This window comes from Haemorhous mexicanus, chromosome 14, assembly GCF_027477595.1.
Source record: "Haemorhous mexicanus isolate bHaeMex1 chromosome 14, bHaeMex1.pri, whole genome shotgun sequence".
NCBI classification, from domain to species: domain Eukaryota; kingdom Metazoa; phylum Chordata; class Aves; order Passeriformes; family Fringillidae; genus Haemorhous; species Haemorhous mexicanus.
In genome coordinates this window covers 5,186,665-5,212,287 of record NC_082354.1, presented here as the reverse complement: position 1 = coordinate 5,212,287, position 25,623 = coordinate 5,186,665, and the positions used below count along the sequence as shown (strand labels likewise).

Here is a 25,623-nt window from a genome sequence, read left to right as displayed (position 1 = left end):
GTGGAGCTGCCCCCTTTTTGTTCTCTGGTCTCACAGCTCCTCCTGGGCTGGCACAGAGAGGGTGGAGTGGAGGTGGCTGCTGTGGCACAGAGCAACACCCCAGTGCTCTGCCCCACAGCACGGTGCCCAGTCCTTTGGCCAAGGGTCAGACTGGCACAGAGCAGTGTTGCTATCCCAGGAAAAGGCAGAGGCTCCAGGTGCAGTCCTTGATGGGAGCACCTCATGAGGCAGCACCAGATGTGCTCTGGGGTAGCTTTTTAAAAGGCAGCACAGCCTGTGAGGCTGGAGAGGCTGGATACCTAGATGAGCTGGTGCAGAGATGGATACTATTATAACTTGCTTTCCTTCCCTTTTATCAGTTTTCCCTAGATTATTTTATCTCCAATTTCCCTGTACTCCCTCTGCCTCTTGCCCCTCTCTCCCCTGGGCTGGGCTCTCATTTCTGCTCCCTGTTGCTGCCCTGCTCTGCCCTCCCAGATGTGTCTCCCCGGCACCGGATCCAGAACATCAGCCGCTTTGTATGGAAGCAGGCCAACGTGGCCAGCGAGCTCTGGGAGAAGCTCACAGCCCGCTGCGTGGACCAGCACCGCCACATTGAGCGCACCCTGGAGCAGCTGCTGGAGATCAAAGGGGCCATGGAAGAGCTCAGCACCACCCTGGACCAGGCTGAGAGCGTGCGGGGGACCTGGGAACCCATCGGGGACCTCTTCATCGACTCCTTGCCCGAGCACATCCAGTCCACCAAGGTACTTCAGGCTCTGGGCAGGCTCCAGCCTTGGCCAGGGAGGTGATGAAATGCTGCCTCCCAGGAGGACAGAGCTGCTCCCATGGACTGCTCAGTCCAAGGCAGCCTCATTACCTGGGATCTCAGGGCCAAGGCCTCCTTCCCACAGCCCCCCTGCTTTGTGAAGGGGGTTTTGGCCAGCAGTGTCCTGAGCATCTTGTCATGGCACAGACCTTACACAGGTACAGTGGCTCAGCATAGTTGAGTCATTGTCCCCATTTCATCTATCAGGAGTAATCTGCAGCCCCCCATTTCATTTATCAGGAGTAATCTGCAGCCTAGTTAGCTTGGTTGGGTGTTTTTTCCCCTGCTAAGGTACCCCGTGGGAGGGTTAGTCAGCACTGGCTTGGCAGTCACTAGCCCACCTTCCCTAGCTTGTAGCAAAGGAATCAGATCGAAGTCCTGGCTACTCACCTGCTTCTTTTCCTTCTTCCCCCTGCTCTGTGCCTGTGTCCCCATCCCCTCTGGACTCCAGCTGTTCAAAGAGGAGCTCTCCCCCATGAAGGATGGGGTGAAGGTGGTCAATGATCTTGCACACCAGCTCGCCATCTCAGATGTCCACCTGTGCATGGAGAATTCCCGCACCCTGGAGCAGATCAACACCCGCTGGAAACAGCTGCAGGTGGGAGGGAGTCAGGAGCAAGCACTGCAAATAAACCATGGCCAGGAGGGTGCTGGGAAGGGCTGTCACTGCTGACATCCTTCAAGGATGATGAAATAAGGTTTGGCACAGCAGGATGTTGTAGCTGGTGCTCCTGGAAGAGAAGAGCGTTGGTTCAGTGTGAGGAAAGAGTCTGGTAACTCTGCAGAGATCTTGGTGAGGAAAAGGCAGTGTGAGGAGCAAAGGAGGAATCAGGATGTGGTGTTGGAGGGGGTCAGTACCAGCTGTGACTGCTTTGATGTCTGTGAGAGTGTGGATGCAGGTGAGCTGGAGATGTGGCTGTGCTGCCCCAGCAGGAGGAGGTGCAGAGGGTTTAGCAGGCTGGAGGAGGACACAAACACCAAGACAGGAGAGAAAGGAAGGGCATCTGTGTGCTGGGGCATGTCTGAGTCCATCCACAAGCCTTCCTGAATGGGTCATCAATCCAAAATGCCTGTTGGGCTGGCAGTGAATTATTTTTCAATTCTCCAGGCCTCCATAAACGAACGCCTGAAGCAGCTCCAAGATGCCCACCGGGACTTCGGGCCAGGCTCCCAGCACTTCCTCTCCTGTACGTGAGTGGTCCCCTGGCTTCTGCCACGAGGCTGCCTCTGCAGAGCAGCCTGGGCTGTGGCACAGGAAAACAGGGTGAAAAGTCCTTCCTGTTGCTGAGCCCAGAGCCCTGCATGAGGCTGGAAAATTGCCTGGGCTGGTGCCCGGTGCACGGGAGCCGAAGCAGGAGGCATCTCCAAAGCTGGCATGGGTCTCACCTTGTGGGACCAAAGCAGGAGACATCTCCTGCTGGCATTGTGCTGTCTCACCTTGTGGGACATGAGTGTGGTTTCCCTTCAGAGCACAGAGCTGTGACACTCTCAGCAGCAGCAGCTCCCAGGGGACACTGGGACTGTCAGCCTCAGAGCAAGACAACAGATGGCAGGAAAAGGCAGTCCCTCCTATCCTGTGTTAGTTATTTGGAGGCTAAAAATGTGCCTTTTCAGGAAGTTTTCATTCATGGGGCGAGGCAGAGGGATGCTGTTTTTACAGATCAGGGCTGTTGGCTGACAGCTCTCAGGCCTGCCAAGGCTGGGCAGCAAGTTGTGCTCCAGAGCCTGGGGTCTGTCCTTGGAAATGCTGAGCCCTGCAGAGTCTCTGGATGTCAGTGGGATTCACTGGCCTGTGCTTCTCTGCAGACTGCAGACTCCTACCTGAAAGGAAGAATGACTTTTCCAGCTGCTGGAATTGATACACTACCTGTGAAAAATTGATACACAAAATAACTGAGAGTCATGCCATGGCTTCCGTCCTCTGTATAACACAGGGTGGCAGGCAGCTGGTATGGGATGGATCCTCATCTTCCCAAGATACTGCAGCTGGCACACAGAGCAGGAAAAACAGGAACAACAGATGCTTTGGGTGTCTGAGCCTGGTCATAAGAGGCAGTGCTGTGTCTGTGTGCCCAATTCCCATCTGCTATGAGCCCTGCCCACTGGTCACCACAAGGTTGCCTTGGGCATCATCAAAAGCATCAGGAAATGTCTCTTACTGAGTTCTGAGCTCAGCCAGATACAAAGCCCCTGGCTCAAGAGGCAAGATGTCTCTAACAAGACCTCTTGAGCCTTTTTTATAGGCAGCATCCCCTTGCCTGCACCACCACCTCCAGCTGGTGATTTGGGAGGATGCAGCCTTTTCAGAGGGACCCACCTGTTGGCACAGTCCTGCTGTGCCAGGGCTGGCATTAGAAACAGCAGCAGCTTAGAGGAGCACTTGGTGTTGATCTGACACGTGTTTCTCTCCTTGCAGCCTCTGTCCAGGTCCCCTGGGAGCGAGCCATTTCCCCCAACAAAGTGCCATACTACATCAAGTGAGTGTGTTCCCAGACACAGCCCGAGGCCTTCCCTGGCCTGGAGGGATCAGGAATTGGGCAATTAGGAGAGGGGGACAGACTGGAGGGAGAACTCACCTCCAGTGAAGTAGGGCTTCTGCAGCCTGGCAGATCCAGGCTTTCCCTGCCTGCTGGGGTGCCCAAGATGAAGGGAAGCCCCAGCTGGAAGGAGAGGGGGGCTGGCAGCAAGTGGGGATATCCTGCTGTTGGCATCCTTCATGCTGCTGTGGCTGGGAAGTGTGCTCAGGGGCATGCAGTAGTGTCTGCAGACACCGAAATGCTCCCAGTGCTGGCCAGGTCCTTTTTTTAGTCTCACACTGCAGCTTCTGGTTACCACAGTGACTCTTGGTCTCCATCTGTTTTGCTTCCAGCCACCAGGCCCAGACGACGTGCTGGGACCACCCAAAGATGACAGAGTTGTACCAGACGCTGGGTAAGGAGGCTGTCCCAGAACCCTTTGAGCAGTTCTTGCCTTTCTGCAGCGTGGGGTGCATGTGAGATCCCCCCAGGCCACCTGCTCCCCTCTGTGCCACAGGGTCCCCCAAAGCAGTGGGGTGTGACCCCTGCCACGCTCTGCTCCTCACTGTCCTGCACGTGCTCTGCTGGGGTCTGAGAGCTGCAACTGCTGCTTCCTGCCCTGGCGAGGAGGGTGTTGTGCTGTGGTTTTATTCTTGTTTTCTGTGTCGCTGCAGCGGATTTGAACAACATCAAGTTCTCGGCGTACCGGACGGCCATGAAGCTGCGGCGGGTGCAGAAAGCCCTGAGATGTGAGTGTGGGAAGGGCTCCCCTCCTGCTGCCTCTCCCTCAGCGAAGGCTTAAACTAACACAAGCTTTTATCAGCACATCAAAGGCAGGAGGCGCCAGGGGATGGGTAGCTGAGGCGAGAAACCTGGAAGATCAGCTGGGGAAGCTGAGCAAATGCACCAGTCTGTGTCAGTGCCTTTCTTACAGCTCGGGTGGAGATGACCCAAGGGCAGGTGTTGTCCAAAGGGATGTGAGAACAGGGTGGTCCAGCTCAGGGTTACAAAGCTGTAGGATCAGGCAGGAGCTCACCAAGCAGCTCCAAAGGGGTATGGAGAAGGAGTGGATGTAACTGAGAGATGAAACCAGGCTCGCTGGCAAGGACAGAGAGGGTTTCACTGCTTAAAGAGGAGGAAGGGAGCCAATAAACCTGGCTTCTGCACTCTTGGTGAAAACTGGAGGATTCATAGCCAGGTGAATATGATACAGCAGGAGTTCAAACATCTCTCCAAGAGGTAGCTGCTCCCTGGAAACTGCTGAGGAGTTATGGTGGAACTGGCAAGCAGGCAGGTGGGAATCTGATAGATGCAGCATCCTTGGCTGCTCAGAGCTTTTGAAAAAGCCTCTCACCTAAGGCTCTGTCAAAATTAAGCAGCAGCAGGCTGAGGGAAATCCTTCTCCTGAATTAATTGTTCATGAAGGGGAGGAGGTACAGCCAGGCAGCAGTGGGGCCCAGGCAGAGCTCCTTGACATCCTGTGAAAGGGCTGGAAGGAGACAGTGAGTCAGGGGAAGAGGAGTTTGGGTTCTCAAGGGAGTCAAACCCTGGCTGTGGAGTATTTTCATAACACTGTGGTGATCAGGCTGTCCTGTACCCAGAGCCATTCAGGGATGATGTAATGCAAATGGAAGAAAGCTTTTGCCACCCTGCTAAGGTGTCCATGCAGCAGCAGGTAAAGTGTGGAGAGGAAACAAGGATGAAAAGCAAAGGAGAACTCTCCTGTGTGCTGCTTGTGCATCTCTGGTTTTGCGTCTCACGTGCTGCACGGTTGCCTTCTTTCCACTCCAGAAGTGACTTGGATAAGTGCTCTTTATTCAAGACATGCTTGAGAAAAGGGCAAGGAGATTGCCAAGGCAGCTTTCCCATCACGAGAAGTTTGGTGGAGTGGCTGTGTAGGAAAGAGGCAGTGAGGGATAGATCAGAGCCATATGCAGTCGTGGGCAGTGTGGACACGAGGGTGGGCAGGAGTGATACTCCCTGGCATGGAAACTGGGGCTTCCCAGTGCAAGTGTAGCAGCTTTGACAGGAGAAGGGAGGATTTATCCACAGAGTAAAGTTACAGTGTGGAAAAGGCACACAGTCCTCTGGGTACTGTGAATAAAAAAATGTCTCAAAGATGGAAAGACTTTCAGGAAAGAAGTATTGCTGGTTGCTAACCCAGTAGCACGTACAACCTGCAGCCATAGAAATCTGAAAGCAGGGCAGCTCACACTGTCCTAGCCCTGTTTTGGGTTTGTGCCTTAATTCCCTCACCTGTCAGAGCTGGAGACAGGACTGATCCATCTCTGGGCAGTTGCTTGTAGGGTCTGTGTGGTCTGTGCCCCCTCACCTCCCCACAGGGACCTGGCCCGTGCAGAGAGGCCAGCACTGGGCTCTGCACAGAGCTTTCCTTGGGTAGCATTTTCATGGCCATGGCTGGACACAGAAATGAGGAAGAGGGGTCACAGAGAATGGTGGCTCAAGGTGGAAATGTGGTATTTTGGGAGAAGTTTACAGGCAGGAGAGAAATTCTAGGAGCTGCACCCATCCTTTCCACCATCTTTCCCAACACAGTGGGACTAACACTGCCCCAGGTTAGGGCAGGACTGCATCCTTCTCCTCTTGCTTCTCACCTCTCTCATTTCCCCTCTTTCCCTCTGATCCCTCTGTGCTCTCTGTGCAGTGGACATGGTCACCTTGGGCACGGCTTTGGAAATCTTCAACGAGCACGACCTGCAGCCCAGCGAGCGGGCGATGGACGTGGTGGAGGTGATCCACTGCCTGACCGCGCTCTACGAGCGCCTGGAGGAGGAGCGCGGCATCCTGGTCAACGTGCCCCTCTGCGTGGACATGAGCCTCAACTGGCTGCTGAACGTCTTTGACAGGTACCTCTCCCTCCTGTCCCCCGAGCTGTGGGGCTGCCAGGCCTGGGAGGAAACTCCCGTGTGGCATTTACAGTCTCTGAAAAATTCCTTTGCTCAAGATTTTTCTCCTGGGAAGCTGAGGAGCCTCAGAGAAAAAAGAATAATTATCTCATTTGCTTCTCCTGTGTTTTGCTCCTTTGGAAAGTGTTTGGAGATTGTTTACCCACAGGTGATTTTTCCATTGCATTCTGCTGGGAGTTGTTTTCACTCATTGGCCAATCAGGGCCAAGCTGTGTCACGACTCTGGGAAGAGTCACAAGTTTTCATTATTATCTTTTTAGCATTCTCTGAGTATCCTTTCTGTATTCTTTAGTACAGTATAGTATTCTTTAATACAATATAGTATCATAAAATAATAAATTAGCCTTCTGAGCACATGGAGTCAGATGCATCATTCCTCCCTGCCACGAGGAAATACAACACCCCCGTGCTGCTCTTCCAGCTGGCAGTGCTGCAAAAAGGTTCTGGAGGCCAGTGAGGGAGGCTGCCTGGTGTGTGCTTGCTTGATGACCCCCCCTGCCAAAAGAACCCACTCTGGAGCGTGTGCCAACCTGTGCAATCTCTTGTCCTGCAGTGGCCGCAGTGGGAAGATGAGGGCTCTCTCCTTCAAGACGGGCATCGCGTGTCTGTGCGGGACAGAGGTCAAGGAGAAGTTCCAGTGTGAGTCCCTTGTCTGCCTCCCCTAGAACCTGCTGTGAATTCACCTTGGGAAAACAGGAGTGGTTTTGTTTCCTGACTCAGACCTTCTTTGCCCAGGAAGAGCAAAGTCACAGCTTTCCTGCAGTGACTAAGCTGCTTGCATCATCACCTCTCCCTCCCTCCCTAGGCCTATGCCACTGAAATTAGGAGGTGTTTTTGTAGACTGGTACTGCAGTGATCTTGCTTGCATGGCACTGTGAGGAGCAGTGCAGAGAAGGCACACAGGAAAGTTATCCAATGCTTTCCAGAAGGAAAATACCAGGGGATGCATAGCTGGGGGGAAGCAGGTTTCAGGCAAATTGCTTTCCTCACTGCATTTTAACCATGGAATATTGTGGAGGGGAACCTTGTGTAGCACAGGGAGCACCAAGGGGGTAAAAGAAGGATTTAGGCTGATTCATAGAGGACAGGCTGGCTGGTGCTGTTTAATAGATGATGTACGTAACCCCTGTCTGAGGAAGACACTAAACTGGTTATTAGGAGCTGTAAGGACACCGGTAAAAGTTATTTAATCATAGCTCAGGTTTTTCCTCCTATTTGAGCTCTGTGCTGGGGGTGGGTAGTGGGGTCCTGGTGTGCCCTGCTCCCCGTGCCTGGATGCTGCTGGGCTGCCAGCCGTGTGTCTGTGCTGGGGGTGGGCAGTGGGGTCCTGGTGTGCCCTGCTCCCCGTGCCTGGATGCTGCTGGGCTGCCAGCCGTGTGTCTGTGCTGGGGGTGGGCAGTGGGGTCCCTGGTGTGCCCCACACCCTGCTCCCCGTGCCTGCTGGGCTGTCAGCTGTGTCTGTGTGCCCGCAGATCTCTTCAGCCAAGTGGCCAACGCCGGGGGCCTGTGTGACCAGCGGCACCTGGGAGTCCTGCTCCACGAGGCCATCCAGGTCCCTCGCCAGCTGGGGGAGGTGGCAGCGTTTGGGGGCAGCAACGTGGAGCCCAGCATCCGCAGCTGCTTTCGCTTTGTGAGTGCGGGGTGATGGCCCTGGCCCCGTCTGCGCTGGGGACAGGCTCCTGACGTGGCAGGGGACCTGCACCCCGTGGCAGCCAGGTCCCAGCTCTGAGCAGCCCCTTGCTCTCCCTCCCCAGAGCAATGGGAAGTCTGCCATTGAGGTGTCCCAGTTCCTGGAGTGGGCCAACCTGGAGCCACAGTCCATGGTGTGGCTGGCGGTGCTGCACCGGGTGACCATGGCCGAGCAGGTGAAGCACCAGACCAAGTGCTCTGTCTGCCGGCAGTGCCCCATCAAGGGGTTCAGGTAAGGGCTGTGAAACGGGACCCTGGCCCCAAGGGCAGTGTGTGCTGTCCTGCAGGACAGAGCCGAGCTGCTCTGTGCTCTTGGGGGAGCCTGGAGCTCTGCAGCCAGCAGTGTTCCTGGCAGGGCAGAGCAGGTGCCAGCTAAGGGGAAGGAGCAGAGTGCTTTCCTGGGGACCTCAGCCATCAGCACTGTGGGTTCACTGGGGTGTTAGAGCAACACAGGCCACCTCTGTCCCCTCCCACTGACCTCTTCTTGGGCTTTAAACACGTGTTTTGATGACTTCCAGTGCTTCCCTATGGCCTCTTGACCTCTCCAGGTATCGGAGCCTGAAGCAGTTCAATGTGGATATCTGCCAGACCTGCTTCCTCACGGGGCGAGCCAGCAAGGGCAACAAGCTGCACTACCCCATCATGGAGTACTACACCCCAGTAAGGAGCTGGGCTGGGCTGGCAGGGCCCTGGCACACAGCAGGGCCCATGATGGCAGCAGCCTTGTGACCTTTAGGCTGGTGCAGCCCCATAGGTGGATCCCTTGTGTAGTTTTGAACCCTCTGTATGCTGGAGGCTGTCTGTGTCCCTGTTCTGGGGCTCGTGGTGAGCAGGATGCATGGCCCCAGTGGCCAGCTTGGCCTGTGCCAGGCCCCATGATGGGCTCACAGAGCTGCTGTGTGCCCTCCTTGCTTCCTCAGTTTTATCTGCCTCTTCCCCCATGGAGCTCATGCCCAGCCTGGGGTGATATCTTATTGTGGGTGCTGAGCTGTGGTCCCCCCCTTTTCATTAAACAGGCACCCGTGTCACATTTGTGTCTCTGCAGACCACATCCAGTGAGAACATGAGAGACTTTGCCACGACTCTGAAGAACAAGTTTAGGTCCAAGCAGTACTTCAGCAAGCACCCACAGAGAGGCTACCTGCCCGTGCAGTCTGTGCTCGAGGCTGACTGCTCTGAGACGTGAGTTGCCTGGGCCCTGGCTTATGTCTTGGGGCCCAGAATAAGGCATGGCTTCTGTGGGTGGAAAGAGCATCTCAGCTCAGACAGGGCTCCTGGGGGAGGGCTGGAGGAGCACTTGCTCTGGGGGTGAAAGGCCGCCTTGTTCTTGAAGGAACAGAGATTTCAGAATTTCAGTCTCTCTGTCCAGCCCGTCCCTGGCTGCTCTCAGCCAGGAGGGATCAGTCTGTGCCAAGCCTGCTGACCAGTGTGCATCTCTTGCAGCCCAGCCTCCTCCCCGATGTTACCACACGCTGACACACACTCCAGGATCGAGCACTTTGCCAGCAGGTACCCCCTCTGGGCTCTGCTGTCCTAGCATGGCCCTGGTGGGTGTGGGGGGGCTTTGGGGCACACAGATGGTCACAGACCCCTCCACCTGCCCCAGCACAGCCAGGCAAACCTGGCTGGGACGTGGCTGGGGCTGTGTAAATTGGCAGCAGAGAGCATGCATTTGACAGCAGAATGCAGCAGGCTCCATGTGCTGTCCTGCTCTGCCCAGGATGAGCTGCTGGATGGGCTCTCAGCAGCACATCCCTCAGTTGTTCTGCTCTGTGTCCTCACCAGAGCTGTTTGCCAGCTTCCCACTGCTGCTGCCCTGTGGTTTGTGGTGCCTCTGCCCTGGCTGAGGGAACCCAGGGGGTACAGGGAGCCTGTCCTTGTAGCTCAGCTGCTAGGCTGGAGCTGGAATTCTTACATCCCTTTCCTTTGCTTATGAGAGAGGAGGCTGAGCCAATTGCACAGTAGCAGCTCTTTATTCTAGAGCCTTACACCCAGAGCAGCAGTGTGTTTTGGTTTTTAAAAAGGCAAAACTCTCCAGAGCCTGTGCAGAAGGACAGACTGGTGCAGGCCAGGTGGGAGACCCTGCACAGAGGGGTCTTGCAGGGCCTGCTGCAAGCAGCTGAGCAGACATTTAAGGCATCTCTGACCATATCTCAACCTTTTTCTCTTCCCTCCAGGCTTGCAGAGATGGAAAGCCAGAACTGTTCCTTCTTCAGTGATAGCCTGTCCCCTGATGACAGCCTGTGAGTTCTCCTTTCCCTTCTCCTCCCCTCCTGATGGGTCAGGGCTCCTGTGGCTCTATCCATGCCTAGCCAGAGAACAGAAATGCTTTCCTTCCCAGTCCCATTGAGTGAGAGGCTCTTGGGCACCCCTGTTACTGTGATCTTTTCTGAAAAATCTCTTTGCTAGGATTTCTTCCCCTAGGAAGAGAAGCCTCAATTATTTTTTATGTTTTGTTGCTTTGGGATGTGGTTTGGAGATTGTTTATCTAAACATGTGAATTGTTTTTAATCAATGACTAATCATGGTCTAGGTGTGTCAGCCTCTGAGGTGTTAGTCATGAGCTTTCATTGTCATTCTTGCTAAGCCCTCTGATGTATTCTTTTCTCTATTTCTTTGGTATAGTTTTAGTATAGCCATAATATAATATTATAATATAATATGATATGAAATGATATGATAGATACTATTTGATATATACTATTTGATGATATAATATAATATAATATAATATAATATAATATAATATAATATAATAATCATCCTTCTGAGAACATCCTCTCTCACCTCATCCTGGAGACCCTCACAAACACCACAATCCCCCAACACCAAACATCAGGGATGCTGAGCCCCTTCTGAGCTCTAGGCCTGGAGCAGCCAGGAGCTCCCCTGTGAAATGCCTCCCTCCATGCTGTCCTTCCCCAAGGGCACACAAATCCCCTGATTTTCCTGACGAGGTGTTTCTCCCCCTGCTGGAACAGGGATGAGGACCAGTACCTGCTGCGCCATTCCAGCCCCATCACGGACAGAGAGCCTGGGGGCAGCCAGCAGGGTCCAGCAGGCCTCAGCATGGATGACAAGGGAGAGCTGGAGAGAGTCCTGGCCCACCTGGAGGATGAAAACAGGTATGGACATGGGCAGCTCTGAACGTGGAGCTCATGGCCTGAGAGGGGGGAGGGACTGGAGAAGCCCTGTGGGGCCCAGGGTGGAGGCTGGGGATGCTGCTGGGTCTGGAGCTGGGGATGGCAGGTGCTGAGAGGGCAGCTTTGGAGGGTGGCTGAGCTGAGCACTATAACTCAGTGAGGGTGTGCTCTCCAAGGAAGGGAGATGACTCTGTTCCCCAAAGCATCCCTTCCTACATCCACAGAACCTGTTCCCTCCTGAACCCCAAACAGGTTGAAGTGAGCCCAGGGCACTCTTTCTTGTCCCTGAGCCCCTCATGAACAGTGGTACTGCTGCTGAGGACCAGGGTGAGGCTCTAGGCAGGGCACACCAGCTCAGGAGGGGGTGAGGCTTTCCCTGCCCTTGTTTTCAGCCTCTTGGGAAGTGGTTGCACGTCTGTGAACCCCCTGTGTGGGGTAGAACCACAGACAGGCCACTCTGCAGTGCAGCATCCTGACCCTTAAGCTTCACAAACAGCAAAGCTTTGTCTGAGTGTGCAGCTCCCGGGGGTTTCCAGGCAGGACTGAGGGGATGCTGACCTGGGCTGTCCTGCAGGATCCTCCAGGGAGAGCTGAGGCGTTTGAAATGGCAGCATGATGAGGCAGTGGAGTCTCCAACCTTGGCCTCAGGCTCTCCTGAGTCCGTGCAAGACCCACGGAACGAGGAGCTGCTGGCAGAAGCACGGATCCTCCGGCAGCACAAGAGCCGCCTGGAGACACGGATGCAGATCCTGGAGGACCACAACAAGCAGCTGGAGTCCCAGCTGCACAGGCTGAGGGAGCTGCTGCTGCAGGTGTGCTCAGAGCCAGGATGGGGTGGGCTTTGCCACAGCAGAGCTGGGACAGTGGCACAAAGGGGATGGGCAGAGAAGGGGAAGCCAGGGACAGAGGGTCATGAGAGCCTTCTCACAGCAACTCTTCTCACTGCAGCCTCCAGCAGAGTCAGAAGGCAATGGTTCAGCAGCCTCCTCTTTGGCTTCATCTCCACATCAGTCAGAAGGCAGCCAGGCAAAGGAGAAAGAGCACAACACCCCTGACACTGAAACTGCAGGTGAGCTTTGGGCTTGGGCTGAGCTCCTGGCCCTGCTCCCTTGTTCCTACGCTGCAGGAAGCTGCCTGCACCTGCCCTCCTGCAGAGATGCTGGCAGCCAGGTGTGTGTCCAGAGAGCCTTTTCCTACCCCCCTGCCCTCCTTGCCACTGCAGATGAGGTGGAAGCCAAAACCCAGGAGGTCAGCATGTGCCTGGAAGACATCATGGAGAAGCTGCGGAGCGCCTTCCCCAGCTCCCGAGGTACTTGAGGGAAATCCTCCTCTCTCTCTTCTTACTGCTCCCTCAGGGGAGGCTTTCCCCACAGAGCCCTGCCCCAGTCCCAGCTTCCCTGCAACAGCTGATGACCTGCAGTGCTTCAGCCAAGAGTTTTGCTGCTGCAGTGCTGCTGGGATGGGTGCGTGGCCTGGGAATGGAGGAGGAGGAGGAGGAGGAGGCTTCACACCTGCAAGGAGAGGCCATGAGAGCTGCCAAGAGCACAGACCAAACAGATCCTTGTGATGAGCTGCAGGGCAGCCTCCTGCCCTGCTCAGGACCTGCACCCCACCGTGAGGATGGCCAGACCTGCCAGCACCACCTGCAGTGACAGCTTTGAGCCCCCTCCTGCCTTCATCCCTGTCAGACCCCTCTGCAGGAGAGGTCGAGGCCCCAGTAGCCTGGTGAGATGGAAGCAATGGTGCAGGCTCTCCTGGCTGCTCGTGGATGGCTCTTCCCAGCAGGGATGGAGACTGGGGGATGTGTGTGTGGATGGCACTCCACTCACTCAGTGGGTTTTGGTGTTGGTCATTCTGCTCCTTCTCTCTATGCTCCAGTGCAGGGGCAGCACTTGGTCTCTTGCTCAGGCTGCCAGAGGGAGCCATTACTTGGTGCCAGCTCTAACATGAGGTGGTGGTCTGCCCATGCAGACTCTTGCCCATTTTCTGCCATCCCTGAGCAGGATCCTCCTGGCTCTTCAACAGCCCCCATCTAACCAGGGTCCTATTTTCCTGACCTGTCTATTTCTCTTTCAGGTATGACCTCCCTTATCTAACACCTCCTGTGAGCCAGAGGCTTTTCCTAACCAGCTACCTGGCTGCTTTCCTCCCCTCTCTACCTGCCATGCTCCCTGTGCTGCAGCAGACCTCACACAGACTCCCTCCGAGCTGGTGGTGCAGGATGCTTGCCAGCTCCAGAAGATCTCAGGGGAACATAGGTCATGCAGGAGTGGGACTGTGGGCTCCCCAGGAGGCTGGTTTGGTCACTGGCCATAGTGTCCAAGCCTGGGTGGGGTGGTTCAGAAGAAAGAACTGAAGCCATGAAAACTGCCAGTCTCCCCTGGCACCCACAGGGGATGCAGAGCTCAGCATCCCACTATTCATCCCTGACCAGGAGCCTCCAGGTCTGTGGGCACCAAAACACTCCTGGAGCCACACAATTTTTAAAATAACTCTTTATAACAGTGACCAGCTTGCAGCCTTATGGTTTGAACTCTGCCCCCCAAGGCTCTGCAGCCAGGCAGGCACATACCACCAGGAGAGAGTCTGTGAGGTTTATGGAGTAGGGATTGAGTCCATGTTAGAGCTTCAGCCCAGCTAGTAGCCTTATATTGAGAGGGTCTTTATAACAGAGCCTTATTGTTTAATTTGCATATATTTCTATATATTATATATATATACTGTACTTAAATACTCTCATGGACTCACTCTATTAAACTCTGATACCTTAAGTGTAGCTGCCCTTCACTTTCAGACCAGCTCCAGCTCCCAGGGGAGTCAGCACCTTCCCTGCTGCTGGTGTTGCCTTGCAGGGCTGCAGTGGGGGAGCTCAGTGAGGGCTGCACCCACAGCAGGCACTTCACTCTGCCTGGTGTCCTGGGGATCTGTGCCTTTGCCATGGCAGAGTCCTGCACAGACCCAGCTCCATGCCTGGGAGCTCCTGCAGGGAGGGTTTCTCCAGCCATACTCCAGCCCTGGGGCCACCTTGGTGTGGGCAGTGGGACAGGCAGGGCACCTTCTGGCTGTCCCCAGGGGCTGGAGGCCCTCGTTGGGGGCAGGTGCCATGGGGCAGTGCAGGGAGGCTGCTGTGCCAGCTGGCAGGGCAGCTCGGGGGTGCTGGCGCCCAGGGGTCCCTCGGGCTGGCTGGCTTGTGCTGTGTTATGTCGAGAGAGAGGCAGAGTCAGGTGCTGCAGGGGAGCCCAGAGTGGGGCTGACATGGCCCCGGTGCTCTGGAGCCACAGGGTGTGGAGAGATGAGAGGTTTGAGCCCTCGGGGCAGGGCAGGGCTGCTCACTGGGGTGGAACATCCCATTTAACAGGGCTTGCAAGGACACAGCCAGGGCTGGTGTTGCTGCCTGGGACAGGACACGGTGCTGAACTGTCCGGGGAGGTTTTGAGCAGGGCTGTGGGCTTGGCTCTGGGCTGCTGGCAGAGGTGAGGAGCAGTGCCCACCCCAGGACAAGGTGTGAGCCTTACAGCCAGGGCTATGCAGCATGGAGTGCTCCAGTGTCTGCTGGCAGCAGCGTGGGTGGCTGTCCTTGCTGTCCCCTGAGTGGCAGGAGGGCAGTGTGGTGGCATTAGGGGGCTTTGGGCACGCTGTGTCAGGCTGTGGGTGAGAGGGACCCCGGGCCAGCCTGTGAGACCCAGCTGGACCCCTCTGTTATCCCAGGGGCAGGATGGGAGCAGCGTGGGGAGCAGCAGAGTGAGGCTTGGCCTGAGGGTGTGCTCAGGAGTATCCAGCCTTGGGGGGCACTGGAAGAGGAAAAAGGGCAGGATGAGGACAGAGCTGCTGGCCCCAGTGCCAGCTGTGGGGAGCAGAGGTGGCCAGGTTGGTGCTTGGGCTGTGTTTGGGAGCCAGGATGTGTCAGGGAGGGGAGCAGGCTGGCTAATGCTCTGGTAACCATGTACTGTGGTGCTGCTGTCCTCACTGCTTTGTGGCATCTTTGCTCTGGAAAGAGAATAAATTTGTATTTATACTGATGCCTGGATCAGTGCTCTGGCTTCTTCTCTCCGTGTGTCCGGGCTGAGCCAGCCCCGTGGCTGTGCCGTGCTGGCACTGCTCCTGCAGGGCTGCTGGGACACAGCCTGCACTGTCCCCCTGGCTGTCCCCACCCCTGGAGGCAGAGCAGAAGCTGTGAGCAGAGCCCCAGGATCCCCAGACACAGACGTGTCCCCCGGCCACCATCTTCATCCTCTTCCAACAAGGTCTGTCCAGCCCATGTGGCTGCTGAGGGGTGGGACAGGGGCTCTGTGGGGACAGTCCCTCATTGCCCCAGGAGCTTTGGCTGGAGGAGACCCTTCAGCCCCAGGCAGGAGGCAGACAGCAGTGGGATGCTGGGTGGACAAGGCAGTCCTCTCCCTCCTTTCTCCCTGGAGCTCCATGAAGTTTTCAGAGCCCAGAGGTGTCTGGGTGCCCCAAGTGCTGCCCGTGTTTGCTGTGCCTTTGTGGCACACTAAGGGATTCAGAGAAGAATAGCTCAGGGCAGGGCCAGGGACTCTCGGGCTCTTGCCTGCCCAGACTTGGCTGATGGTGGAACCTGCCCAGGACAGACAATTTTTGGGCTCTCACCCTGCCTGGCAGGGCTGGCAGCGCTGGGAAAGGCCTGACACGGTGCCACTGCAGGGAAATTTGGGGGCACTCACTCACACAGGAGAGATCCAGGAGCTTAAGGGGGATGACATGCAGCCTCCTTGACCACCCCCTGAGAGCAGCACAACCTGCCCCATCCCTGTGCCACGGGCTCGGGGCAAGGCAGAGCTGTGGGACGTGCTCAGGGAAGCTGCTCACGCTCAGGAATGAATCCAGCCCGCGGTGCCAGGGAAGAGCTTTTATTTCTCAGCCAGCAGAGCTCGGTGGCACCCAGCTGAAAGGCGCTGGAGCCGGTGAGTCTGGCAGGGCTGTGCCCGGCGGTGCAGGGTGAGGACAGCATTGTCCCCGTGTCACTGCTGGGCCGGTCCCCAGCCCCGGGGCTCCCCCTCCGGGCACAGGAGCCCTGCTGCCCGTGCTGTGCCTCTTTGTCAGTGGCCTGGCAGCTGTTCCCCAGGCAGGGGAGCTGACCCTGCTCAGGGCTGGTCACTGCCCTGCTCTTTGCTGCACTGCTTCAGGGGTGCAGCACCCCCTGCTCTGGCTGCTAAGGGACACGGGGGTGCTTCTGCCCCTCCACCCAGCTCCTCACCTTTCCCAGGGGTGAAGCTCTCTGGGGGGATGTTGCCTTTCCCAGCATTTTCTTGTCCACTGCCTGCTCCCTGCACCCTGCAGCTCATCTCTTCCAGAGCCTCCCCAGATGTTTTATCCTCCAGCCCTGGGGCCCCCTCAGCTGGTCCCAGCCCCTCGCTGGGAGCCCCCAGATGTGGGGCTCTCTTTGGCTGAGCCTGGCTCTCACTGCCTGGGCCAGCTCCCTCTGCTCTGCTGGCTCCTTGCTCCAACCCCTGCAGTAGCCCTGCTGCCTTCATCTCCCCTGTTGTCCCACATTGTCCTGCTTCAGGCTGTTCCATTTTTGCTGGTAGACACTCTTTCTCTTTGTCCTTCCCTTTCACTACTGCCTCCTCTTCCCTCTCTGTTTCTTTGTTCTCTTCTTCCTTCTCTACTTCTTCACCCTCTTTTAATTTCTCATCTTCTTTCTCTGCTCTCCTCTCCATCTTCTCTTCCCCCTCCACTTTGTCTTCCTTTTTTTCCTTGTCTACCTCCTCCTTCTCCTCCTCTAATTTTCCATCTTCTTCCTCTGCCCCCCTCTCTACCTTTTCCTCTTTGCTCTCCTCTTTCTCTTTCCTCTCTTCTTCCTCTTCCCTCTCCTCCTCTTTCTCTTCTCCCTCCTCTGTTCCCAGGCTCTCTGGCTTTGCCCTGAAGGTGCCCAGGTTTTCTTCTTTCCCCACTGCTGTCTGATCCCTCCCTTCCACCTCTTCTCCCACAGGCTCTCCCCGGGCTTCTTCTCCTCCTGGTGCTGCCCCTTCACTCCCAGCCCTGGGGGTCCCTTCTTCTGCCTGGGGAGCCCTGGGCTGTTCTGTTACCTTGGTCTCAGCACTCTGCTCCCCCTGCCCAGGGCTCTCTCGGACCCCAGCCTCCCCCTGAGGTGCCCCATCACCCACCTCCCTGCTCTCCCGGCCCTTCAGACCCTGGCCTGACTGGAAGAGGCCCTGGTAGCGCTTCCGATCCTCCACGTGCTTCTTCCTCATCCTCTCCCCCAGCTGCTTCAGCTCCTTCTTCACGGCGGCCGCCATGGAGGGGTCGAGGTGAGCCACGCGCTGGAAGTCCTCCCGCGCCTCCCTCTCGTTCCAGACAGCAGCGTGGGCCTTTGCCCGCTTGAAATAGGCCTTGGCATTGTCTGCCAGGAGAGAAGAGCCCTCAGTGGGTGTCCTGCAGCTCAGGGCCACCAGCCATGGGAGCTGGAGAGCCTGGGGACCAGGGGATGTCAAGCACATATAGGGTGTGGGGTGGGCACACCTGTAGGGAGGGCAGGGAGGCCTGAGCTGTGCACAGGGAGTGCAGGGATCATCATGGGAAGGGTGGTGATGGGTGGGGGCAGACTGGGACATAGGGATCCAGATGACACAGCTGCCGTCACAGGCAGAGGGACACAGCATTGTCACGACTGGGGGATTCAGAGCATGGAGTCCCTGGGAGCCATGGGCGCAGCAGGGGTGGGATGCAGGACACAGGTACCGTTGTGCTTCTGGAGAAGCTCCGTGGTGTGCTCCAGCACCTCGTAGTACTCGCCGAGCTCCAGCTGGCACTGGCAGTAGTTGAGCACCAGCGGCGTGACCAGGCTCTCCAGCTTCAGCCAGCCCTCCTCCCATGGCTTCTCCTGCCCCACGAGCAACCCAGGGCAGCTCAAGGCTGTGTCCATCCCCTCCCAGGCACCCAGGGCACACTTTGAGATGTGACCCAGGCAGGGATGGGGAGGTGTTGGTGCTGCTCACCTTGGCCTGCAGGTTCCTGAGGCAGATGACAGCCTCCTGGTACTTGGCAGCCGCCTCTGCGAACTCCCTGCGCAGGACCAGCCGGTTGCCCTCGCTGTGCAGCACGGGCACTGCTGCCAGCTTCTCCTCCTTGCTCATGGCCCAGGTGTCACGTTTGTACGCTGAGGGGTCCTCCACCTGCCCAAGCAGGAGGAACTGAGCAGCCTGTCCCCACTGTTCCCGCTCTGGCAGCCATTCCCGCCATCCCCTTACCCGGAACAGCTCCATGATGAAGATGAGAGGCTGTGGCGTCCGCTGCAGCTCGTCCAGGTCCTCGTAGCCTGTGCTGTGGTAGTCAAACATGTTGCCCATGCCACAGCGGTGCTTCTGGCCCTCCAGGGGGTCCCGTCCCTCTGCGATCCTCCGCATGCCCCTGGAGACCAGGGCGTACATGCCTGTGTGCTGCAAGGAGGGAGCGCCCTGCTCAGCCCTGGGGGTCTGCCCCCCTTTGTCTGGGGCAGCCCCCCGGTGCTGAGGCCAAGTGACACACTGTGTTTGTACCAGAGAAGGACAGAGCATCTCTGGGATGTGTGGGTCTGTGTCCTGGCTCTGCAGGAAGGAGGAAAGTGGGCATCTCTGGGCCCCTCACTCACAATGGCGTCGCACCAGAACTCTGCCACCTCCCCAATCCTCATGGAGCTGAGCAGCGTCTCCCAGATCTCCAGCTTGAACATCTTGCCCACGATGATCTCCATGGGCATGCCAGCCTCCCGGCTGTCATCGATCACCGTCCGCTCAAAGTCATCCTTCAGCGTCTGGAAGTGGAAGGTGAACTGGCCCAGAGAGAGCCCAGTGGTGAAACCCCCTTGGCAGCCACCCTGACCTCAGCTGTGGGGTCAAGCCTGCTCCCAGCACTGTGCCGATCCGACTGGCAGCTCTCCCTCCACAGCAGGAGACTGTGCCTCTTGCCCACTTGAGACTGCAAGCAGATGGCCAAATGTCTTAACATCCATCCATGCTGCAGCTCACTGCTCCCTTTGGATCCCCCTTTACAGCCCCGTGCAGAGAGAGCTCTCAGTGTGCTCCAGGACCTGGTGGAACCCACAGTGATCAGAGGCTGGAATCTCCCAGGAACAATCCATTGGCACATCTCACTCCTGGATGGCACATGGCAGGAAAGGCCGATTTCAGTAACCCACTGGGGCTGCTGAGCTCCAAGGGTGCCAGGGGGTAGAGGGGTCCCAGGCCCAGTGCAAGGGGAGGCCGTGGGCACTGCCAGCTGTCACTGTGAGAAATGTGGCTGCCTGTGCCCAAACCAGCCCCTCCTGCACCCCTGTTGTGAGGGCTCACCTTCCCAGACCTGGAGCTGGGCTTGTGAACCATAATGGGCAGGGATGTCAGACCCACTCCCTCTCCCAGGGCTCTGGAGGAACAACCCAGACCACTTACCTTGCTCCCATCCTGCAACTTTGGCAGCTCCCCTTGGCCTCCATGCAGAATCTTCTTTTTGACCCCTTCCACATTCAGCAGGTAGGTTTCTTCCATGGCTGCTCACAGATCACACTCACCCCAGCACACTCTGATCCTTCTAGAGCTCCACGTCTTCCTTAGGTGTCTCTTTCTTGATTATCTGGACATACACATCATCTTCCAGGGCTCCTGCTACCCTTTTCCTTTCTGTGCTGGGGCAGAGCCTTCTTCCCCTGCCCGTGGGTTGTGAGAGGGGTGTCCCCTCCTAGCACACACTTGCTGAAGCCCCCGGTGTCCTCTGTTGCTTTCTGTAACCGCCCTTCTAATCCTCTTCCCACCCTGTCAGGTTAATCTGGGATTTGCCTGCATAGTCTGTGAGGAATTACAGGAACTCCCTGATCAGGAGGGCCTTGTTCCTCCCACCAAGTGCCAGCACTTTTGACCCAGCTCCACAAAGAGCACTTTAGGGAAGGAGCCCAGCAGTGCCCCACGAAAGGTGCCCAGGCATGGCTCCGTGCCAGGGGCTGTGGGGTTGGGAGACCACAAAGGAGCAGACCAGGGTTGAAAAGGAAACTTTATTGAGTTTGGTTTGCAGATATAAGTACTCCTCAAACACAAGAACAAACTCTTACCAGGCCACAGCCCATCAAACCCGAGATTCAATAAGATGCAGACCAGCACTGTGCTGTCCTGGGGAGGCCAATGCTGACTATTGACAGTAAATCTGTTGTTTTGGCTGCTCTCACAGGCATAGTACAATTCTTTAGCTCCACCAGCCAAAGCCAGCACAGTGGATGTGACATCAGCTCTGGATATGGACCCTGTACCACTGCCCAGCAGCACATGTGGCAGCAGAAGTGTGTGACTAAAGCAAGGGCTTCAGTGTGGCAGGTGACCACCACTTCCAGCCCTGCTCACAAAGACCCAGGCCCAGTGCTCACTTCTCCATGAGGGACTCCAGCTGCTCCTGCAGGGATGCCATCTGGGAAGAGAGAGAGAGGTTACAGTAAGGCACATCTGGGACCCCAGGCAGCCCCAGCATTTTGGTGTTCTTGCACATCTTCTACCCACAGCAGTGGCTGCTCTCCCTGTGTGTTGCCTGGAGCTGTGCTTGTGCTCCTTGGGGACAGGACTGGCACTGCCCACAGGGATCTGAGAGTGAGAACCTCCTGCCTTGGTACTGGGCTGGAACAGAGCTGCCTAGGCAGGAAATCTGCTATAACCCTTCAGCCACTGCCTTCCTTGTACAGGGGTGCTAACAGGTTTGTGTGTTGTGTTTCACCCCAGGCAGCAATCCTGAGAGCTCTGGACTGCTGACTGGGCATGGTTTGGCTCCTCCAGAGAGAAGGCTGCAGTCAACCCCACTCCTTGTATCTCCTTGGGAAGCTCCAAGCACTACAGATGAGGTACAACCCCACCTGACCTGTAACCTGGAGTTCACAGCAGCTGCTGTGCTAGAATCTTGGGGAACTCTGTCAGGCCCAGCCTAGAGCAGTGCTGTGCCCCAGTACCTCCCACTCCACTGTGGGAGTTTCCTCACCTGCTGCTTCTCTCGCTCTTCTTGCTGCTTGAACTCATCCAGCACGGCCTGGAGACGGGTCTGCAGACACAAACATGGAGACCACAGCTACCAGTGTGCTCTCAGCAGAATGGATGCTGCTGCCACACGTCACATGGTGCAGTGACAACCACCCCCTTGTCTCCTCCAGTTTCACAGGTTACTTTGCCTCCGCAGGGAAATGCTGGAGTGTGTACAGCCACACCACAGCTATTTTTAACCCAGCAGGCAAAGGCTCCTGGCTTCTCCAAATCAGCCTGCTGGATCTAATGGCCAGCCAGTGTTAAGAAGGTTTGAAGAGACCGTTCTCACCTTGAGGGCAAGGTTCTCCACTTTCATGATGAGATCTTCCTGGCGCTTCCTCCTGTCTTGAGTTTCCTGGAGTTTACTTTTCAGGTTGTCAATCTGTTTCTGGATGCCCATGGCTGAAAAGGAGAGTGAGCTCAGACCCAGAGCAGCAGCAGAGCTGGGAAGCACAGCCTGCCTGGCATCCCAACAATTCTGCCATGCTCTGCTGGCCACTCACCGATCTGGTTGGACCCCTCATTCTCCTGCTGCTGCCCATCAGACTCATTCAGCTTGTCCTGCAGCTGTCTCTCCAAGTCCTCCTCAGTGTCCATGATGTTCAGATCTTCATCATCATGATGATCCCTCTCATCTTCATCCTCGCTGCTGCTGCTGATATCATTAAATATCTCCCGCAGTTCATCGTGTTCTAGTTGGGGGCAAAAAAGTTAAAACACAGCTGATGAGCTGCCAGTGCCCTTTGCCTGCCAGGGACCACACCTAGAAATAAAACAGCCTTCCCCACTGCACCTGAGGAGCCATGGCCTTGCTTATGCCCCGACATCCCTGGAGAGGAGATGTCCAGGCTGGTAAGTGAACCGTGGTTGTCCACTTCTTTAGTTTCATCTTCTGCAATGACTTCCCAGCCTGACAACAGGAACAAGTGAGTCAAGGGAAAAAGAGGAACTTGGAAGATGTTGGAAGAGGCTAAAAATGGCAGATCACTGCCACTCCAACCAGTCTGGCCTTGTACCTCTGGACCCCCAGAATGAAACATTCCAGACCTCTTTTCTAATGACCTCTACTATTTCAGTTCCTTCTCACTACGACAGCACAGTCCACAAGAAAGGTCACCTTTAGGAAACAATTAACTTTGAACAAGGCAAAGATGAAGCTCCAAAACTTCAGTGCCTCTCGTGTGTTTATGTCCCAGTGTCCCACACCCAGGCAAAGCTCAACTTGCTCTTTCCAGAACCCCCAGGTCACACACATGTCCTTGTCCTACTCCTGAGCCTTTTTCCCCACTGCAAGGATACGGACACTGACAGCCTCAGCATCGGTGCTCAGGAGACGCTTCACCTCTTTTTCCACATCAGGAGACTCAATATACTGGGCCAGAGAGGGGAAAGAGAACAGAGACACTGTTAAATGCTTTGTGCATGCTGCTGGTGCTGGCCAACTACAAGGCTCCACCTCTGCATAGAGCACTGTTTCAAGGCTTTCTTATCTTTCTGCTCAGTTTGCTCATATTTAATTGTGAAGTAATTTATGCACCCTCCCAAAAACAATCCATCTTTTTTGTACCTTGGCAGGTTGAGTGCTCTCACTTTTCTGTTTATACTATGTGTTTCCTAACTTTCTGTGTCTATGCACAAAGTCCTTGAGGTGTTGACGGTCAACTCAAATGAACTCAAGTGAACTCAAATCCTTTCCATCCCACTCAAAAGAAGGCTTCATTTTTCACTTTTAAATTAGTCAGGAATTTTACTGCAGTGATATCAAATCTCTCCTGTGGGCTACAAGAATGTCTCAAGTAATTTGCTTCCCAAATGTCATGCAAAATCACACTCAACCCTGTTCTCAGAAACTGCAAAGGAGAGAAGAACAAGTCTTCCCAGCCTCAGGGTGCTGCATCTCCCCAGCACCTTGCCTGGCTTGTGCATATGCACAGAGACAGTCTCTGAGCTCCATCTGTTGTCACTCCCCCAGCTGAAGTGACAGTGGTACTATTTGGGGAAGGGAATGGGCCGTGCAGAAAGATTTAAGCTGGAAAAGCAGGAATGAGTGAAGCCTCATTTCCATCTGAGTCTCTCTTCCTTTCTTCTCTATGAGCAGGAAGAGTTGTGGTGTGGCAAGGCAGCCACAGGAATGAGGTCCAGCAGTACTCTGCACAGAGGACTTTCCCCTCAGGAGCATCTTGGAAAATACAGAGGAAGCACCCAAAGAAGTGTTTAAATCTACTAACCTACCCTCACCCTCATCTCAGGCAAGGAAAAGTGAACAGATGTTAGAAAACACAGCACTTCTGGACCAATCACAGTTACAGCTCTAATGTCTCTGCCCTCCTAGCCCTTGGGTATTTCATCTGCATCTGGGTGAGAAGCAACTCACCTTCTTCTTAGCTGTCTTCCGGAATCGCCGCTTCCGTACATTTTTCAGGGGAAGAGTGACTGTGACAGAGGGAACAGATTTCATGTGTCAGGCAGATGGCCCAGTGAGAGAAGCACGTATCAGAAGGGAGAAGATCCCTTCTGCAACAGAGAGAGGCGTGGAGAGGAGCAGCAGCACCGCCAGTACCTGGCAGGTGTGAGCCCCCAGCTCAGATGTGGGGTACCGGGGTGGAGGGGCTTGGCACAGCCTCTACTCACTGCCATGGTTCCATATGAATTTCTTCTCTCTGTCCTTGTCCTTCTTCTTGTTTGCCTTGGGGTCAGTGGTCACTGTTTGCTCTTCCAAAGGTGGGTACAGATCACCATCCACAGTGCAAACAAGCATCTGGAATCCCCACGTGAGTACAAGGATGTGAAGGAACAGTGACTGTCCACTGCACGTTGTCAGCCAAGGGGATTCAGGGGCACGGGGTGTGGGAGACACAGCTGCACCCTAGCTCAGCTGGACACAGCAGCAGTTAAGCTGTCACAAGGACAATCACATTTCACACTTCAGGAATGAGGTTTCTAAACACCGAGTGGAATGGGGAATTTTAAACTGCTAATGCTGTGAGACACAGGAATTGGGCATGTTTTAATGGGTGTCCAGTTGCCAAAGTGTACAGGGGTTTTCCTGGAGGGGGAGCAATGACTTAAGCTGTTGGTGCAGGCAAGAAGGACAGCTCATACCTGGCAAATATCTGCTGTCTTGTAGAAGGTTTTCTTGTCAATGGTTTTTAAGCTCTCGATGATGCAGGGCAGATCCACCAGCTTGGCTGCCAGTGGCACCCGGTCCACACGGACAATCCCATGGCGCCCGTCCGCTGGGGAGAACCAGGGGGCAGGTCAGTGCTGTGCCTCAACAGCCACCCCGGGAAATACAGCCCTGGGCAGCAGGAACTTCACAGGACAGCACGTGCAGGTGGCACAGCTTCAGCTGTGGACCGGCAGAGGTGCCCAGAGCAGATGCTCACCATGCCCTGGAGCTGCTCACTCACCGTGCAGCTCAATGGTGAGCCTGTCCTTCAGGTTGACATTCCCAGACTGGACTGCTCGCCGCACAGTCGAGGCATATTCCTGAGAAGGGAATGCTTCAGGAGCTGGTGTGCTTCCTTCAAGAGTTACTGAACGCTTCTGCCCAACCTACCCAGCTTTAAACACCGGCCATCCACATGCTGGACAGCAACTGCAAGACCCTCCTCCCAACACCATGTTAACGTGGCTCTGCTATTCCCAGTGCTCTCCACACCCCTGGCTGTGACAGTGGTGTGAGGTCCCTGACAGAGACACCTGCCAGAGCTCCACAGCACTGTGGAGCTCTACTCACCAAGCCCTTGTGTTCCCAGCAGGACACAGTCTCACAGAATCCCAGAATAACTGGGGGTGGAAGAAGAGATCATCCAGTCCAACCCCCCTGCCAAGGCATGGCCACCCAAGGTGATACACAGACACATCCGGGCGGGTTTGAGATGTCTCCAGAGAAGGAGACTCCACAGCCTCCCTGCCCAGCTGTTTCAGTGTCCTGTCACTCTCAATGGAAAGTTCTTCCTCATGGTGAGGTGGAAATTGTGCTTTATTTTATCATCCAGTCGCCGGGCACCAGAAAAAGAGTCTCAGCTTTATGCACATAACAAACAGCAACAAGGGCACGCATAGCCACTGCAAATAATGAGCCAGTACTTGTCAAACCTTTACAGAAAGGTCATCCCAAACCCTCTCGGTTGTCTCTGAGCCTCCTGCTCCCAGGGCCAGGAGCACCTCTCTAGGGAAGGCCGTGGACAACCCGTTCAAAAGGCTGGGAAGGGACGACCCAGGCCCCAAAGCACCCAGCCTGCTTCCACAGCCCAGAGCCGCAGCTTCCCCACCGCCTGGTTACCGCCTGGGGCAGCCGGTGCTGGCCGGCCAGCCGGGCTGGGCCCGGGGCAGCCCGCTGGGGACGGACGGAGCGAGCTCTTACCGGGGGCAGCCGCAGCACGAACTGGCTCTCGAGCTCGTGCGGAGCATCGTCCTTGCCCTTGCTCATGCCGCCTCCCCAGCTCCGCCACAAACACACGGTCACGGCGCCCAGGAAGGCTCCCGCACGGAGCCCCCGGCCCAGGCCGGCTGCCCGACCGCCCCCAGCCCCGCTCCGGTCCCGCCCCG

The 25,623-nt window shown here is 56.0% G+C and overlaps 3 protein-coding genes across 6 annotated transcripts in view; 1 reads left to right on the top strand and 2 right to left on the bottom strand.

The window, feature by feature from the left end:
- Nucleotides 1-15,102, top strand: part of DRP2 (dystrophin related protein 2) — a 29,526-nt gene extending 14,424 nt beyond the window's left edge. For 3 of the 4 annotated variants that reach the window (XM_059859240.1, XM_059859243.1, XM_059859244.1), the window contains 19 exons: nucleotides 478-746; nucleotides 1,260-1,406; nucleotides 1,917-1,995; nucleotides 3,225-3,285; nucleotides 3,678-3,739; nucleotides 3,999-4,073; nucleotides 5,990-6,191; nucleotides 6,805-6,890; nucleotides 7,724-7,881; nucleotides 8,006-8,172; nucleotides 8,489-8,600; nucleotides 8,986-9,122; nucleotides 9,384-9,449; nucleotides 10,118-10,183; nucleotides 10,922-11,065; nucleotides 11,658-11,895; nucleotides 12,032-12,152; nucleotides 12,306-12,392; nucleotides 12,533-15,102. In XM_059859240.1, the coding sequence (XP_059715223.1) occupies nucleotides 478-746; nucleotides 1,260-1,406; nucleotides 1,917-1,995; nucleotides 3,225-3,285; nucleotides 3,678-3,739; nucleotides 3,999-4,073; nucleotides 5,990-6,191; nucleotides 6,805-6,890; nucleotides 7,724-7,881; nucleotides 8,006-8,172; nucleotides 8,489-8,600; nucleotides 8,986-9,122; nucleotides 9,384-9,449; nucleotides 10,118-10,183; nucleotides 10,922-11,065; nucleotides 11,658-11,895; nucleotides 12,032-12,152; nucleotides 12,306-12,392; nucleotides 12,533-12,735 (2,480 nt within the window). In that variant the 3' untranslated portion in view covers nucleotides 12,736-15,102. The remainder of the gene's footprint in view (nucleotides 1-477; nucleotides 747-1,259; nucleotides 1,407-1,916; nucleotides 1,996-3,224; nucleotides 3,286-3,677; nucleotides 3,740-3,998; nucleotides 4,074-5,989; nucleotides 6,192-6,804; nucleotides 6,891-7,723; nucleotides 7,882-8,005; nucleotides 8,173-8,488; nucleotides 8,601-8,985; nucleotides 9,123-9,383; nucleotides 9,450-10,117; nucleotides 10,184-10,921; nucleotides 11,066-11,657; nucleotides 11,896-12,031; nucleotides 12,153-12,305; nucleotides 12,393-12,532) is intronic. The other variant, XM_059859241.1, reaches the window with a different exon arrangement.
- A 497-nt stretch (nucleotides 15,103-15,599) lies between these two features.
- On the bottom strand, nucleotides 15,600-19,563 carry LOC132334015 (aryl-hydrocarbon-interacting protein-like 1). Its single transcript, XM_059859687.1, has 7 exons — nucleotides 19,468-19,563; nucleotides 18,672-18,851; nucleotides 18,292-18,480; nucleotides 18,040-18,216; nucleotides 17,783-17,924; nucleotides 17,209-17,444; nucleotides 15,600-15,659 (listed from the first exon to the last, which is right to left on the bottom strand). The coding sequence occupies exons 1-7, from the start codon at nucleotides 19,561-19,563 to the stop codon at nucleotides 15,600-15,602; spliced, it is 1,080 nt and encodes a 359-aa protein (XP_059715670.1).
- Nucleotides 19,564-20,049: 486 nt separating this feature from the next.
- TAF7L (TATA-box binding protein associated factor 7 like) lies at nucleotides 20,050-25,622 on the bottom strand. The gene is made up of 11 exons (XM_059859500.1): nucleotides 25,439-25,622; nucleotides 24,480-24,558; nucleotides 24,172-24,305; nucleotides 23,701-23,827; nucleotides 23,444-23,502; nucleotides 22,369-22,441; nucleotides 21,863-21,979; nucleotides 21,573-21,761; nucleotides 21,359-21,471; nucleotides 21,029-21,088; nucleotides 20,050-20,470 (listed from the first exon to the last, which is right to left on the bottom strand). Exons 1-11 carry the CDS (start codon nucleotides 25,502-25,504, stop codon nucleotides 20,426-20,428), a joined length of 1,062 nt encoding a protein of 353 aa, XP_059715483.1. The 5' UTR covers nucleotides 25,505-25,622; the 3' UTR covers nucleotides 20,050-20,425.
- Nucleotide 25,623: the final 1 nt, after the last annotated feature.

Bases quoted from the DNA above. Each gene is read 5' to 3' on its own strand.
- LOC132334015 (XM_059859687.1), bottom strand. From the start codon at position 19,563: ATGGAAGAAACCTACCTGCTGAATGTGGAAGGGGTCAAAAAGAAGATT. The intron at 17,445-17,782 runs GTACCTGTGTCC...CTCTCCTGGCAG, and splicing joins GCTTCTCCAGAAGCACAACG to ACAATGCCAAGGCCTATTTC. The intron at 15,660-17,208 runs GTGGGTGATGGG...TGTCCTGGGCAG, and splicing joins AGGGCCGGGAGAGCAGGGAG to GTTCCACCATCAGCCAAGTC.
- TAF7L (XM_059859500.1), bottom strand. From the start codon at position 25,504: ATGAGCAAGGGCAAGGACGATGCTCCGCACGAGCTCGAGAGCCAGTTC. The intron at 23,828-24,171 runs GTATGAGCTGTC...TGGGGATTCCAG, and splicing joins AGACAGCAGATATTTGCCAG to ATGCTTGTTTGCACTGTGGA. The intron at 21,762-21,862 runs GTGCAGTGGGGA...GCCCCCAACTAG, and splicing joins GCAAGGCCATGGCTCCTCAG to AACACGATGAACTGCGGGAG.